Here is a 13,016-nt window from a genome sequence, read left to right as displayed (position 1 = left end):
CATTCATTGTATAATTGCACAGGCACATAGCAAAAGACACTAACTGACACCGGTGATACATGGAACCATCAGAAAATACACATTTGTTTCATTTTCTGATTAGATTTACTTCTGATGTCCTCCTAATCCAGGAGTAGGAACCAAATCCCCTCCAAACATACATTCCAAAAATGAAAAATGAACCTCAAAACACAATGCTGCAAATAAAAAAATCATCCCTTAACACAAATTCACAGAGGCTAAATTCAGACAGTGGCTCAGCATGAGGGATTTAATATTGTCTGACTGCCATCATTAAACAATAGTGCAGGGGAGTGCCACAGCAGTAATAACGACAAAGTCACCATGGGGAGGGGTGGTGGTTGTAAACCTTTATTGATAAGTCACAGGCAAAATGTCACATTTGCACCTGCCACTGTCTGATGCAAGAGATTTACCACCTAATGCAATAATATTTGAACCTGACCATTGTTATTATGATCAGTTCTCTTTGAGGGGGGGGATGGTTCATGCAAACCTTTGACCATCTGGGTTCATCTCCAAAAGGTGGAGGAGAGGTTTAGAATTATTGTGCATTACTGATCATGTTGTTTGGACTCTTTTTCCATAGTGAAGAACTATATTGCTTCACCCATCATACCTGGCTTGATTTGTGAGAGATTTACATGAAGGAGAATTAGCTCTCAGACATCTTGATTAACAGGAAAATATTTGATGTGGTTATAATACATTTGATACGAATCATGAGAGAAAGGGGCAAATTTGAAGCAACTTTACTCCACTCAGAAGAAAGGGGAAGACCAATCATCCTGACTGAGGCCTATAATCAAAACCAGATAACCAGCCATGTGGGGATCCTAGGTGAATCACAGTGACCTTAGTCTGAAGAGGTCTGTAATTGTAAGCAGGGTCAGGAATGGCTGACCTGGCTTGTAGACACTCAGTCTTCATCAGAAAGACCAATTATGTGAAGGATGATAGGTTATCTGCTAAATCCAAGGGATATTGGGGTTGCATGTGATGTTAAGGTAACACAGAAGTAACAAGCCAATCAGAGAGTTCGGGTCTGCGTTACGTAATTACAGTTTGGGCAGAAATATGAGCTCTATGAGAAAGGTTTATTAGTTCCTTCATACATTCTGGTAACTTCGTGATCTTGGGTGGGAGCAGAGGTTAAATTTTAGAGGGGTTTAAATTGGTCACACCAATCAAAGTATTGTCATTTAGTCTAGTTTAAAGGTTTTGTATTGGAACCTTAAAAGGTTTAGTTTAATAAACAAATATAACGTTGAGCCAACGCTGCGCATACGTGGATGTTATTCTTCAAGAATTTGAAGTCCAAGAACTATTTAAAGGGGTAAGAATATTGTAGTCTAGTCAACTTTCTCTGAACTGTTTCCAACTTAATTAAATCCTTCTTAAATAAGGTAATCGATACTGTACATAGTATTTCAGATATAGTCTCACCAAACCCCTGTACTGAATTGAAGCATAACCTCCTTAATTCTGTTTTCAATTTTCCCCACGATGAACAATAATACACCTTTAGCTTTCCTAGTTGGATGCCATACGAACATACTAACTTATTGCAATTCATGTCGTAGGATACTCAGATCCTTCTGCATCTTAACTGTGAAATATCTCACTAATTGGTAATATTAGGTTCAAATTTTTCCTTCCACACAATGAAGAATTTCACATCTTTCCATGTTATGCTTGATTTGCCAGATCTTTGCCCACTTGTTTAACCTGTCTTTATCATTCTGTAGCCTCCTCAAGTCTTCTTTACAATTCACTTTGCTATATATCCTTACGTGATCAGCAAATTTAGTAACCTTACCTCTGGTCCCTTCATTCAAGTAATTTATATAAATTGTAAAACATGGAGGTCACAGCATTGGTCTCTGTGACACAGTACTCATATACATCTTGCTGATCAAAACATGATCCATTTATGCCTAGCCTGTTTCCTGTTAGATAGCCAATCTTCCATCCATACCAATAAGTTACCTCCCACACCATGAATTATTATTTTCCACAATTACCGTACAGTACATCCACAAGTTCCGCTTTATCCAGAGAAGGTGTTACTCCCTCAAACAGCTCTAATAAAGTCTTTGAGCATGACTTCCCCTTCACAAAACCATGTAAACTTTGCCTGATCATCTTGAATTTTTCTAAATGCCCTGCTGTGAGGTCTTTAATAACAGCTTTAATATTCTCCTGCTTACACATATTAAGCTAACTGGCCTCTCTTTGGGGGATGGGGCAGGTGTGGAAGACAGCAGTACTCCATCTACCCTCTCTCCATCTTAGCCTTTGGGCTACAAACACTGTTCAAGTGGCGGGGCTGCTTCCTCATTGACTGCCTGGCAGCTCGAGCCTAGTTTCACTATTTGAAATCTTTAAAAATCTCTATCCTGAGAAGTTTTCCTCCCTGAATTGGCTCTCACTTCTGACAGTCTGACTGCTAAGGTATCACTGTCCTCCAACTTCAGGAACTCACCTCACACCCTGAAAAGGCCCTGTTCTTCAGATCAGATGTCAACAGTGTGGGTCAGTCTGAAGGGAAAGTTCACCTGTCATGAGGGCGCCAACCCCAGAACAATCCATACAGGAAAACACAGAGCAGCCATGATCCTAATGAATGGTGGCAGAATAGGCTCAAGCAGCTGAAGTGTCTACATTCTGCTCCTGTGTGGAAAAACTCTTTCAAGAGAAGTTGTGTAGGAGGATAATTTGAAGGAAAAAAAAACAGACTTGTTCCACTAATGGATTTTGTGGATAAATGTGCCTGAGCCATACAGATCAAAAGATCCCAGCAACTGTGCTGTTGTTTGAGCACTAATCTCTTAGTGCTTTTCCTTAACAAGAGAGAAAAAAAAATCAGCCAGGGTTCCCACACTATTTCAGTGATTTTTGCTGCAATGTGCACAAGTATAGATGACAAGGCCAGCATGGGGCTCAGCTCTGATTTCCTCAAAGATTAGCTGTAGTTAGATTTTTATTTCAATTTCAATTAACTCATCTTATCAAGGTGGGAATATCAATGCTGAGGAATGGATCACTTTCCATGTCAACTATCACTCACTCCCAGGTAATATAATAAACCAACAGGAGCAGAATAAATGGTCAATTACTTTGGCCCAATGTGCCTCAGCACCATCTTCAGAACAATGTCTAATGCTGCACTCGCTTTTATAATATAGAAACATTATCAGTTACATGAGTTTGCAGAATTCACACAAAATTAAATGTGTGTTGAAGATTATTTGGAGACTGATCAAGTTTAGTTTACAAGACTCTTGTGGTCAACATGCAGTGCAGATTTTCATCCTATTAATCTCACAGAAATAGGAAACCAAAGCTCACCTCCAGTACCAAGAAAATGGAGTATTAGCAACTTTTGTTGGGTTGATCCAATGTAAACTAAAAAACATATTACCCCGTCTTTTCATAATAATTTAATTGAGTCTCATCTAGAAAAAAAGGCAGAATATTAGCAACTCAGTTCTTAAACATAGGATTGGACCATTTTCAAGGCCCAACACTCATGTTTTAAGAGGTTCACCTATCTTCATGATTTAACCAGAGGTAACCAATTTATAGTTCTATTGAAGTAATGACTCTAAGTCTGGCTGAGGGCTGAGCAGGTGGGAAGACTAACGGCAATGTTGAGGTTCTGGATAGATGACTGCCCCATGGGGAAAAAAAGATAGTGCCATTATAAGTTAGAATCTTCAATGGTCTCTCAAGAAAGAGTTGCCCTTCATCCATCTTCCAGTTTTCAACTTCAACATAGGGCCTGTCTGCTGCCAATAAGATCCCAGCTAAACTTCTCCCAATTAGCAATATGCTGCTGCTGGGAAGATAGCTTAGACATAGTCTTACTCTGCTTCCAGTAATATTACTTGCAGGAGGGATTGCATTAGGGAATAGCCAAAATACAGATTTCCTAAAATTCCTTGTACCTGCTTCCCAACAGCTTTTAAGATCCTGCCCAGTGTGTCCAGTTTTGTTTCACTCATTTGTGATTAAATGGAGGATTCAGAAAAGATTTTGAGGAGAGTCACTAGATTAATACTTTGTTCAAAACCAATTATTTATTATGATGGGCTTGCACAGTTTGGTCTTTTACTACAGTTAATCACAGATTTTGTGATGTGAGAGATGGGGCCCTGTCCACACGCATCCATTATTTGCATTAGTTTGTTGAGGAACCAAGGGAGTTACTTGTGTAAGTTATAGCACTAACCCCGGGAGCCCACTTTTAACCATCTTCTCTGATCAGAGAGAAATCCCTTAAAATCTTTTCTCCCTGAAATGACATTAGAATTATTTTTAAAAATCTATCTCATTTGTGTTTTTCCTAGGAAATGACAAAACTGCTATTATAGAGAGAGCATTAGGAGCTTATAATATTTAGTTGTAGCATTATGGAATTGGATGGATTTGACTGACTAGCTGACATTTCTCTGTTTGTCTTTTTAAATGACCTAACCAACTGCATTATCTACTTCTCCACTCAATATAATCCAGATTATATCATATTTAATCCAACAGGACATTGAAACACACTTTTACAAAAATGTCTGAGCTGGAGCTTCGGGCAGATGTTCAATATCTGATAAAATTTGTTAGGCATGCAATGTAACACAAGTGCATTTGTTTAGCTGACCTTTCCAGGTGCCATGCTGGAAGACAAGATCCATGAAGCTTGTTGGGAGTGTAGCATGGGAATGTTCATTTGTGGTAGCCATTTTGCCCTCAGAATTTCTTTTTGAAACAGACTCTTAAGAGACTAAGACATACCAACAAGAGGAAGCCTCTAGACTCACTGCTGGAATCCAAGCAAGCCAGGCAGCATCAGGAGGTGGAGAAGTCCACAGCAAGCGAAGCGATGCTGCCTGGCTTGCTGCATTCTTCCAGCCTCCTGCTTGTCTACCTTGAGATTCATTGAGCCTGTTCCTTCACTCAGATAGATTATGAATGATCTGTACTACACCTTAACTTGCCTACCTTTGCTCCATATCCTTTAAATCCTTACATATTAAAATAAAGCAGTTTTGATCATTTCAATTAAGGGCTGATCTTTTGCAGCAAAGTCACATTCATACTCTCCCTCTGAAATGCCTCAATTCCTTCAGACCTGAGATCATTCACTCTCAGTTTTGTGTGTAAACAAAACACCTTCTTAGATAGACAATTCAAACAATTCAGAAGCTTCTCAGTGAAGAAGGTTCTCGCAGATCTCCTTCATAAATGGTCAAACCCTTATCCTGAGATTAAGACACCGAGTTCTATGTTTGGCAGCCAGGTAACTTACCTCTTCATAAAACTTCAACTGGGGAACAGCTTCATCAATTTCATTCAGACAAAAATCTTTAAACAGCAAAAATCCTGAAAAACAAAATGCAAGAAATATTAACATTTGAGGAATCGTACAGATGTCTATGGCATACAATTTACTGTTGCCGATAACAGCATAAATATGCTTAATGCACTTGTAGTGAAGTGTTTTTTCTTTCTAATTTAAATTAAACTGTTAAAAAAGTTAGTGGCTTTGCACATCCAAAAATTCTGTTCTTTCTATCAATGGAGGATGTGCATTCAGCTGCTTAAGCCTCAAGTTCTGGGCCCATTGCTAAAAAAGCTTTTGGTCACCTCTTCTAATTTCTTTTATGTGGTCAATTATCAAAGACTGTCCCATTAACATTTCTGTGCAGTACTTGGTACATTTTATTGCATTAATGTGTGATATAGCTACAAGCCACTAATCAAATAGTAATGGGTGAGGGGTCAGAGATAAGGATTCAGAATTTGATACATATAGAATATACAATTGCATGGTAACCTTACCAACATAACTTCCTCTCTTGTGCTTCTAAAAGAATTTTTGAACACACAACACTTCTTGCATTATTCAATGACTGAATCCTAAAGGTTGTGTTGGGTGGTTTTCTGTATTATATTTTCTTTCATGAGAAGTGGGCATTACTGGCTAAGCCAACACTTATTGTCCATCCCCATCTGCCCTTGAAAAATATGGCAGTGAGCCACTGCAGTCAATATGGTGCTATTAACAAGGAAGATCTTGAAGGAACAGCGATCTAGTTCCAAATCAGATTGGTGTACGGCTTGAAGAGGAACTTGCAGATTTTGAATAAAATTGTCAAGCTAAACAAATTACTTTAAAATGTCTTTCACAGTTTTGGACTAATAAAAAAAGAACAGTAATTGTTGCAGCAAGTCACAAAAAAATACAATGAAAAGAACAACCTTAGCAGGCTAAAACTATAAAGAAATGTTAAAGCACTCCTAAGTCAATTTTCATTGGTCAATAGTGGAAGTAACGAGTTGAGGAAAAACATTAGCTTATTATATGTTCTATCATGCAATTAAAAGGCATAATTTTCAAAAAGAGTGATTTGATGAATAAAAGGGTAGGTGGGGTGAGGCAAAGAGGCAGAATGAACATGGTGGGAAGAGGATGTTTGAACATTCCACCTGTCTTTGGCACCGTGGGGAGGATCTCCTGTTCTCCAGGAAGTTTGTTTACAAGTCAAAACTCAATTTGTACACCATCACAGTCTTATTTCTGCCCTACCCTAGTGCTACAGACAGTGAAGAGCTATCCTATTGCTTTATTTGTTGTTAAACTTCAATAAATGCATTTTCCACAAAAAAATTTTTTATGATTGAGACATGAAATAATCTTGGTGTTCATTAATGGTACCCTTGGTCACCGTGGTTCCCGAAGCAGAATATAATTTCCCTTTTTACTCCATTTTTTAAACTTCTATTAAAACCACTTCTTTACCTTCCATGCTCCAGTCAAAATAGTCCTAAGTATCGCACGATGTTCCTCTATTTTCCAATCCCAATGCATCACCCAAGTGAATCATCTAGTACAGATTACAACAAGATCTTGATCAGATGGGCCAATGGGCTGAGAAGTGGCAGATGGAGTTGTGACAAATGTGAGGTGCTGCATTTTGGGAAAGCAAATTTTAGGAGGACTTATATACTTAATGGTAAGATCCTAGGGAGTGTTGCTGAACAAAGAGACCTTGGAGTGCAGGTTCATATCTCCTCCAAAAGTAGAGTCACAGGTAGATAGGATAGTGAAGAAGGCATTTGGTATACTTTCCTTTATTGGTCAGAGTATGGAGTACAGGAGTTGGGAGGTGATCTTGCAGCCGTACAGGTCATTGGTTAGGCCACCTTTTGGAATATTGCATGCAATTCTGGTCTCCTTCCTATCGGAAGGATGTTGTGAAACTTGCAAGGGTTCAGAAAAGACTTACAAGGATGTTGACAGGGTTGGAGGATTTGAGATTTGGGGCACGTTTAACAGGCTGGGGCTGTTTCCCCTGGAGCGTCAGAGGTTTATAAAATCATGAAGGGCATGGATAGGATAAATAGGAAAAGACTTTTCCCTGGTGTAATGGAGTTCAGGACTAGAGGGCATAGGTTTAGGGTGAGAGGGGAAAGAGATAAAAGGGACGTTTGGGGAAACTATTTCACGCAGAGCATGGTGCGTGTACGGAATGAGCTGCCAGAGGAAGTGGTGGAGGCTGGTACAATTGCAACATTTAAAAAGGCATCTGGATTTGTATAAGAATAGGTAGGGCTCGGAAGGATATAGGCCGGGTACTGGCAAGTGGGACTAAAGTAGGTCGAGATATCTGGTCGGCATGGACAAGTAGGACCGGAGGATCTGTTTCCATGCTGTACATCTCCATGACTCTAAGACTGCACCAGCAAAAACTACTTGTCATCCATACTAGTTCCATTTTCCAGTGCTAAGCCATACACTTGAATGCTATGACATTTCAAGTGTTCAGCCAAGTGCTTTATAAAAGGTAGTGAGCTTTCCTACCGTAACTACCCTCACAGACCCAGACTCCCACCTCCTCTGGGTGAAAATGTTTTTCCTCAAATTCCCTCTAAACCTTTTACCTTTCACCTTAAAATTATGTCCCCTCATTATCAACTCTTCAACTAAGGAGAACAGATGCTCTCTATCCACTCCCCATATAATGTTATATCCATTCTCAGCCTTCTCCATTATAGAGAAAACAATTTAAGCTTTTCCAGTCTCTCCAAGTGGTTAAATTGCCCAATCCCAGCCAACATCCTGCTCAATCTCCTCTGCACTTCATTCAGTGCAATCACACCCTTTGTACAGTGTGATGACCAGAACTCCACACAGTATTCTAGCAGTGAACTAACCAAAGTTAGGTAGTAGCGACATAACGTACCTGATCTTTATAGTATATGCTATGACTGCTGAAGACAAGTATGCCAGTATGTCTTTTCAATTACTCTGTTGACCTGTCCTGCTGCCTTCAAGATCTCCCTGTTCATCTGAGCTTCCTAGCTCCTGCCATTCATCGAGTCCTCCACTGTTGTTACATCTTCCAAAATTTTCAGGGTTAAATTTCATCTGCCGCTGAAAAGTCCATCTATATCCTCCTGTATCCTATGATTTCTTCCTAAGTTATAACTACCTAGCCAATCTTTAAATAAATTGGTAAATGAGATGAAGTACCCAAATTTACTTCTGGCATTAATATATATTACAAACAAATGTTATAATTTTTCTGAGGCATTAATATACTTTGCATAAAAAGGGATGCAAAATACAATGATACTAGGAATCTGAAACAAACAGAATTCTGGAGAAACTCAGCGGTCTGGCAGCATCTGTGCAGAGAGGCCCCTTCTGAAGAACAGTCACTCTGGACTCAAAGTATTAACTCTGTTCCTCTCTCCGCAAATGCTTCCACACTTGCAGAGTTTCTCCAATATCTCTTCTATATTGCGAGTACCCAGAAGTGTACATACGACTCTAACATCAAGTAACTGGTGCAATATATTAGAGGGGGTTGGGGTTGGTTAGCTTAGTTGGCTGGACAACTGGTCTGTGGTGCAGCAACACCAACAGTTCAATTCCCACACTGACTGAAATTACCATGAAGGACTCTCTTTCTCAACCTCTCCTGCGGCATGGTGACCCTGAGGTTAAACTGCCACCAGTCATCTTTCTCTAATGAGAGAGCAGCCCTATAGTCCTCTGGGAGTATGGTGACCTTACCCTTTATATAAATTCATTATAATTTATTTACTTTTGTGCTCCATACCTCTATGACTTGTAAACGTTCAATTTATATTTACCTTTAGATGGCTTCACCTACCTGCATTCTTACTTTTTATAGATTCAAACCCACCCTCTCCCCATTGACTCCCTTTCGTGTCAATTAAATGTTGGTTTTCTTCCCCTAAGGCATACTATATCAACCTAAATTAAATTAAGCTATCTGTCTCCATTCTAGTAACCTGTGTCTTTCTGAAGTTATTTTAGGATTTATCAGTTTACTAAAATTCCTACCCTTTGTTTGCAATTTTCTAGATTATGTTCCCTGTATTCAAGTTCAAATCATCTTTTTCAACAGACTATTAAATTGGGTCTAGAATTTTTCTTGAACTAAAGCTATATCAATCTTTTTCCAGTCAAAGAACCATTGATTCGTCCTTGCTCTTCGTTTACGATCCACTCGCCTTTCTTCTACTAATATTTATGCAGTTCTTCTCGCGTGGCAAGGCAGCTTGCAATTATTAGAACACTTTCTCTGCCTCACATGCATACAGGTAAAAACAAGGACTGCAGATGCTGGAAACCAGAGTCTAGAGTCAAGTGGTGCTGGAAAAGCACAGTAGGTCAGGCAGCATCCGAGGAGCAGGAAAATCGATATTTCGGGCAAACGCCCTTCTCATCAGAAATAGAGGTAGGGTGCCTGCAGAGTGGAGAGATAAATGAGAGGGAAGTGGGGGTAGGGAGTAAGTAGCATAGAGTACAATAGGTGACTGGGGGTGGGGATGGAGGTGATAGGTCAGAGAGGAGGGTGGAGTGGATAGGTGGAAAGGAAGACAGACAGGTAGGACAGGTCATGAAGGCAGTGCTGAACTGGAAGGTTGGAGCTGGGGTGAGGTGGGGGGAAAGGGGAAATGAGGAGACTAGTGAAATCCACATTGATGCCCTGGGGTTGAAGTGTTCTGAGTTGGAAGATGAGGCGTTCTTCCTCCAGGCGTCTGGTGGTGAGGGAGCGGCAGTGAAGGAGGCCCAGGACCTCCATGTCCTCGGCAGAGTAGGAGGGGGAATTGAAATGTTGGGCCACGGGGCAGTGTGGTTGATTGGTGCGGGTGTCCCGGAGATGTTCCCTAAAGCGCTCTGCTAGGAGGCGCCCAGTCTCCCCAAGTAGAGGAGACCGCATCGGGTGCAACGGATACAATAAATGATATTGGTGGATGTGCAGGTGAAACTTTGATGGATGTGGAAGGCTCCTTTGGGGCCTTGGATGGAGGTGAGGGAGGAGTTGTGGGAGTAGGTTTTACAGTTCCTGCGGTGGCAGGGGAAAGTACCAGGACGGGAGGGTGGGTTGTAGGGGGGCATGGACCAGACCAGGTAGTCACAGAGGGAACAGTCTTTGCGGAAAGTGAAAAGGGGTGGGGAGGGAAATATATCCCTGGTGGTGGGGTCTGCTTGGAGGTAATGGAAATGTCTTCAGATGATGTGGTTTATGCAAAGGTTGGTAGGGTGGAAGGTGAGCACCAGGGGGGTCCTGTCCTTGTTACGGTCGGAGGGGTGGGGTCTGAGGGCAGAGGTGTGGGATGTGGATGAGATGCGTTGGAGGGCATCTTTAACCACGTGGGAAGGGAAATTGCGGTCTCTAAAGGAGGAGGCCATCTGGTGTGTTCTGTGGTGGAACTGCTCCTCCTGGGAGCAGATACGGCGGAGGCGGAGGAATTGGGAATACGGGATGGCATTTTTGCAGGAGGTAGGGTGGGAAGAGTTGTAATCTAGGTAGCTGTGGGAGTTGGTGGGTTTGTAAAAAATGTCAGTGTCAAGTTGGTCGTCATTAATGGAGATGGAGAGGGAGGTGTCAGAGATGGTCCAGGTGAATTTAAGGCGGGGTGGAATGTATTGGTGAAGTTGATGAATTGCTCAACCTCCTTATGGGAGCATGAGGTGGTGCCAATGCAGTCATCAATGTAGCAGAAGAGGTGGGGAGTGGTGCCGGTGTAACTACGGAAGATGGACTGTTCTACGTAGCCAAAGAGACAGGCATAGCTGGGGCCCATATGGTTCCCATGGCTATCCTTTTGGTTTGGAGGAAGTGGGAGGAGAAATTGTTAAAGGTGAGGACCAGTTCAGCCAAACAAATGAGAGTGTCGGTGGAAAGGTACTGTTGGGGACGTCGGGAGAGGAAGAAACGGAGGGCTTGGAGGCTCTGGTCATGACGGATGGAGGTGTAGAGGGATTGGATATCCATGGTGAAGATGAGGCGTTGGGGGCCAGGGAAATGGAAGTCTTGGAGGAGGTGGAGGGCATGGGTGGTGTCTCGAATGTATATGGGGAGTTCCTGGACTGGGTGGGGGGGGGGGGTGGGAAATAGGACAGTGTCAAGGTAGGTGGAGATGAGTTTGGTGGGGCAGAAGTATGCTGAGACAATGGGTCAGCCGGGGTGGTCAGGCTTGTGGATCTTGGGAAGGAGTTCGAATCGGGGGTTCCTGGACTGTGAGGCTGGAAGCTGTGGGTGGGAGATCTCCTGAGGTGATGAGGTTCTGTATGGTCTGGAGATGACGGTTTGGTGATGGGGGGTGGGGCTATGGTCGAGGTGGCGGTAGGAGGAGGCGTCTTTGAGTTGGCATCTGGCTTTAGCGGTGTAGAGGTCAGTGCGCCATACTACCACTGCACCCCCTTTATCTGCTGGTGAGGTCGGGATTGGAGCAGAGGGAGTGGAGGGCTACGCGTTGTGATGGTGAGAGGTTGGAGTGGAGGAGGGGGGTAGACAGGTTGAGACGGTTAATGTCTCGGCGGCAATGAAGAGATCGAGGGCAGGTAATAGGCCAGCGTGGGGTGTCCAGGTGGATGGAGTGTGTTGGAAGTGGACAAAGGGGTCCTCAGAAGGTGGGCAGGAGTCCTGATTGTAAAAGTAAGCACGGAGGCGGAGGCAGCCGAAGAAGTGTTTGACGTCACGGTGTGTATTAAATTCATTGATGCGTGGACGGAGGGGGATGAAGGTGAATCCTTTGCTGAGGACTGATCGTTCGTCCTCAGTGAGGGGGAGGTCTGGAGGGATGGTGAAAACTCGGCAGGGCTGGGAGCTAGGACCTGGTATAGGTGTGGAGCTGGGAGTGGGGGCTGTAACTGTAGTGGGCGTGGTGTTAGGGGAATGGCAGTGGAGTCATGAGCAGGAGTGGTGTTCCCCCCAGGGTTCTGGGGGACGGGCATGGTGACAGTGGGATCTATGGGGGGCGTGTCAGCAGAGTGCAGGTGAGTGGTGATAGTGGGGGCAGAACTGCTGGCGACCACGGCAGTGGGGTTGGCGGAAGTCACTGAGCGTGTGTTAAACACAACAGCGGTTAACACTGACATTTACACATGCTGCAGTACACCAAGCAACCCCCAGAAATGGCAGTGGTGAGATTCAAACCCTCGCCACCTTAGAGACTCACATGCATACACCAGTCTTTTACAGTGTTCCCACAGAGAGTGACAAAACAATGTTAAAACGTTTCACAGGACATCACCCACACCCAAACAACAAACACTGCTCACTCTCCAAAAATTCAAATGCCTAAAAGTAATCTGCACACCCGTCATCAGCAGGACACAATGCAAGGTTAGCTAAGAGGAAATACTACAGAAAAACAATATGAAAATCAACCACAGTAGAGCCTAATGGTGAAGTTAAATTATTCCATTGCAAAATCACAAGGAAGTACAATGTTGGTTCCCTGTTTTTACAACAGGGTGATGGAATCTGACACCTAAAACTTATTCTGGGGGTTAACCAGATTAAAATGGGGAAGTTTGAAAATGAACCTCAAGAAACAACAGCATAAGACAGGTTAGTTGTACAGTTAGTGTGTTCAAAGTAAGCATAAGGAAGAACATTACCACAGATCAGCAGAACAAGAACCAAACAAGCTGATCTCAGTATATCTTC

General features: G+C 42.6%; 1 protein-coding gene across 1 annotated transcript in view; it reads right to left on the bottom strand.

Annotated features, from left to right (window-relative positions):
- Window positions 1-13,016, bottom strand: part of grk3 (G protein-coupled receptor kinase 3) — a 302,636-nt gene that overhangs the window by 137,548 nt on the left and 152,072 nt on the right. Inside the window, exon 3 of the mRNA XM_072588022.1 lies at window positions 5,327-5,400. Coding sequence (XP_072444123.1) covers window positions 5,327-5,400 — 74 coding nt within the window. The remainder of the gene's footprint in view (window positions 1-5,326; window positions 5,401-13,016) is intronic.

Source organism: Chiloscyllium punctatum, chromosome 17 (assembly GCF_047496795.1).
Source record: "Chiloscyllium punctatum isolate Juve2018m chromosome 17, sChiPun1.3, whole genome shotgun sequence".
Lineage (NCBI taxonomy): Eukaryota > Metazoa > Chordata > Chondrichthyes > Orectolobiformes > Hemiscylliidae > Chiloscyllium > Chiloscyllium punctatum.
This window is presented reverse-complemented; position numbering and strand designations above follow the sequence as displayed.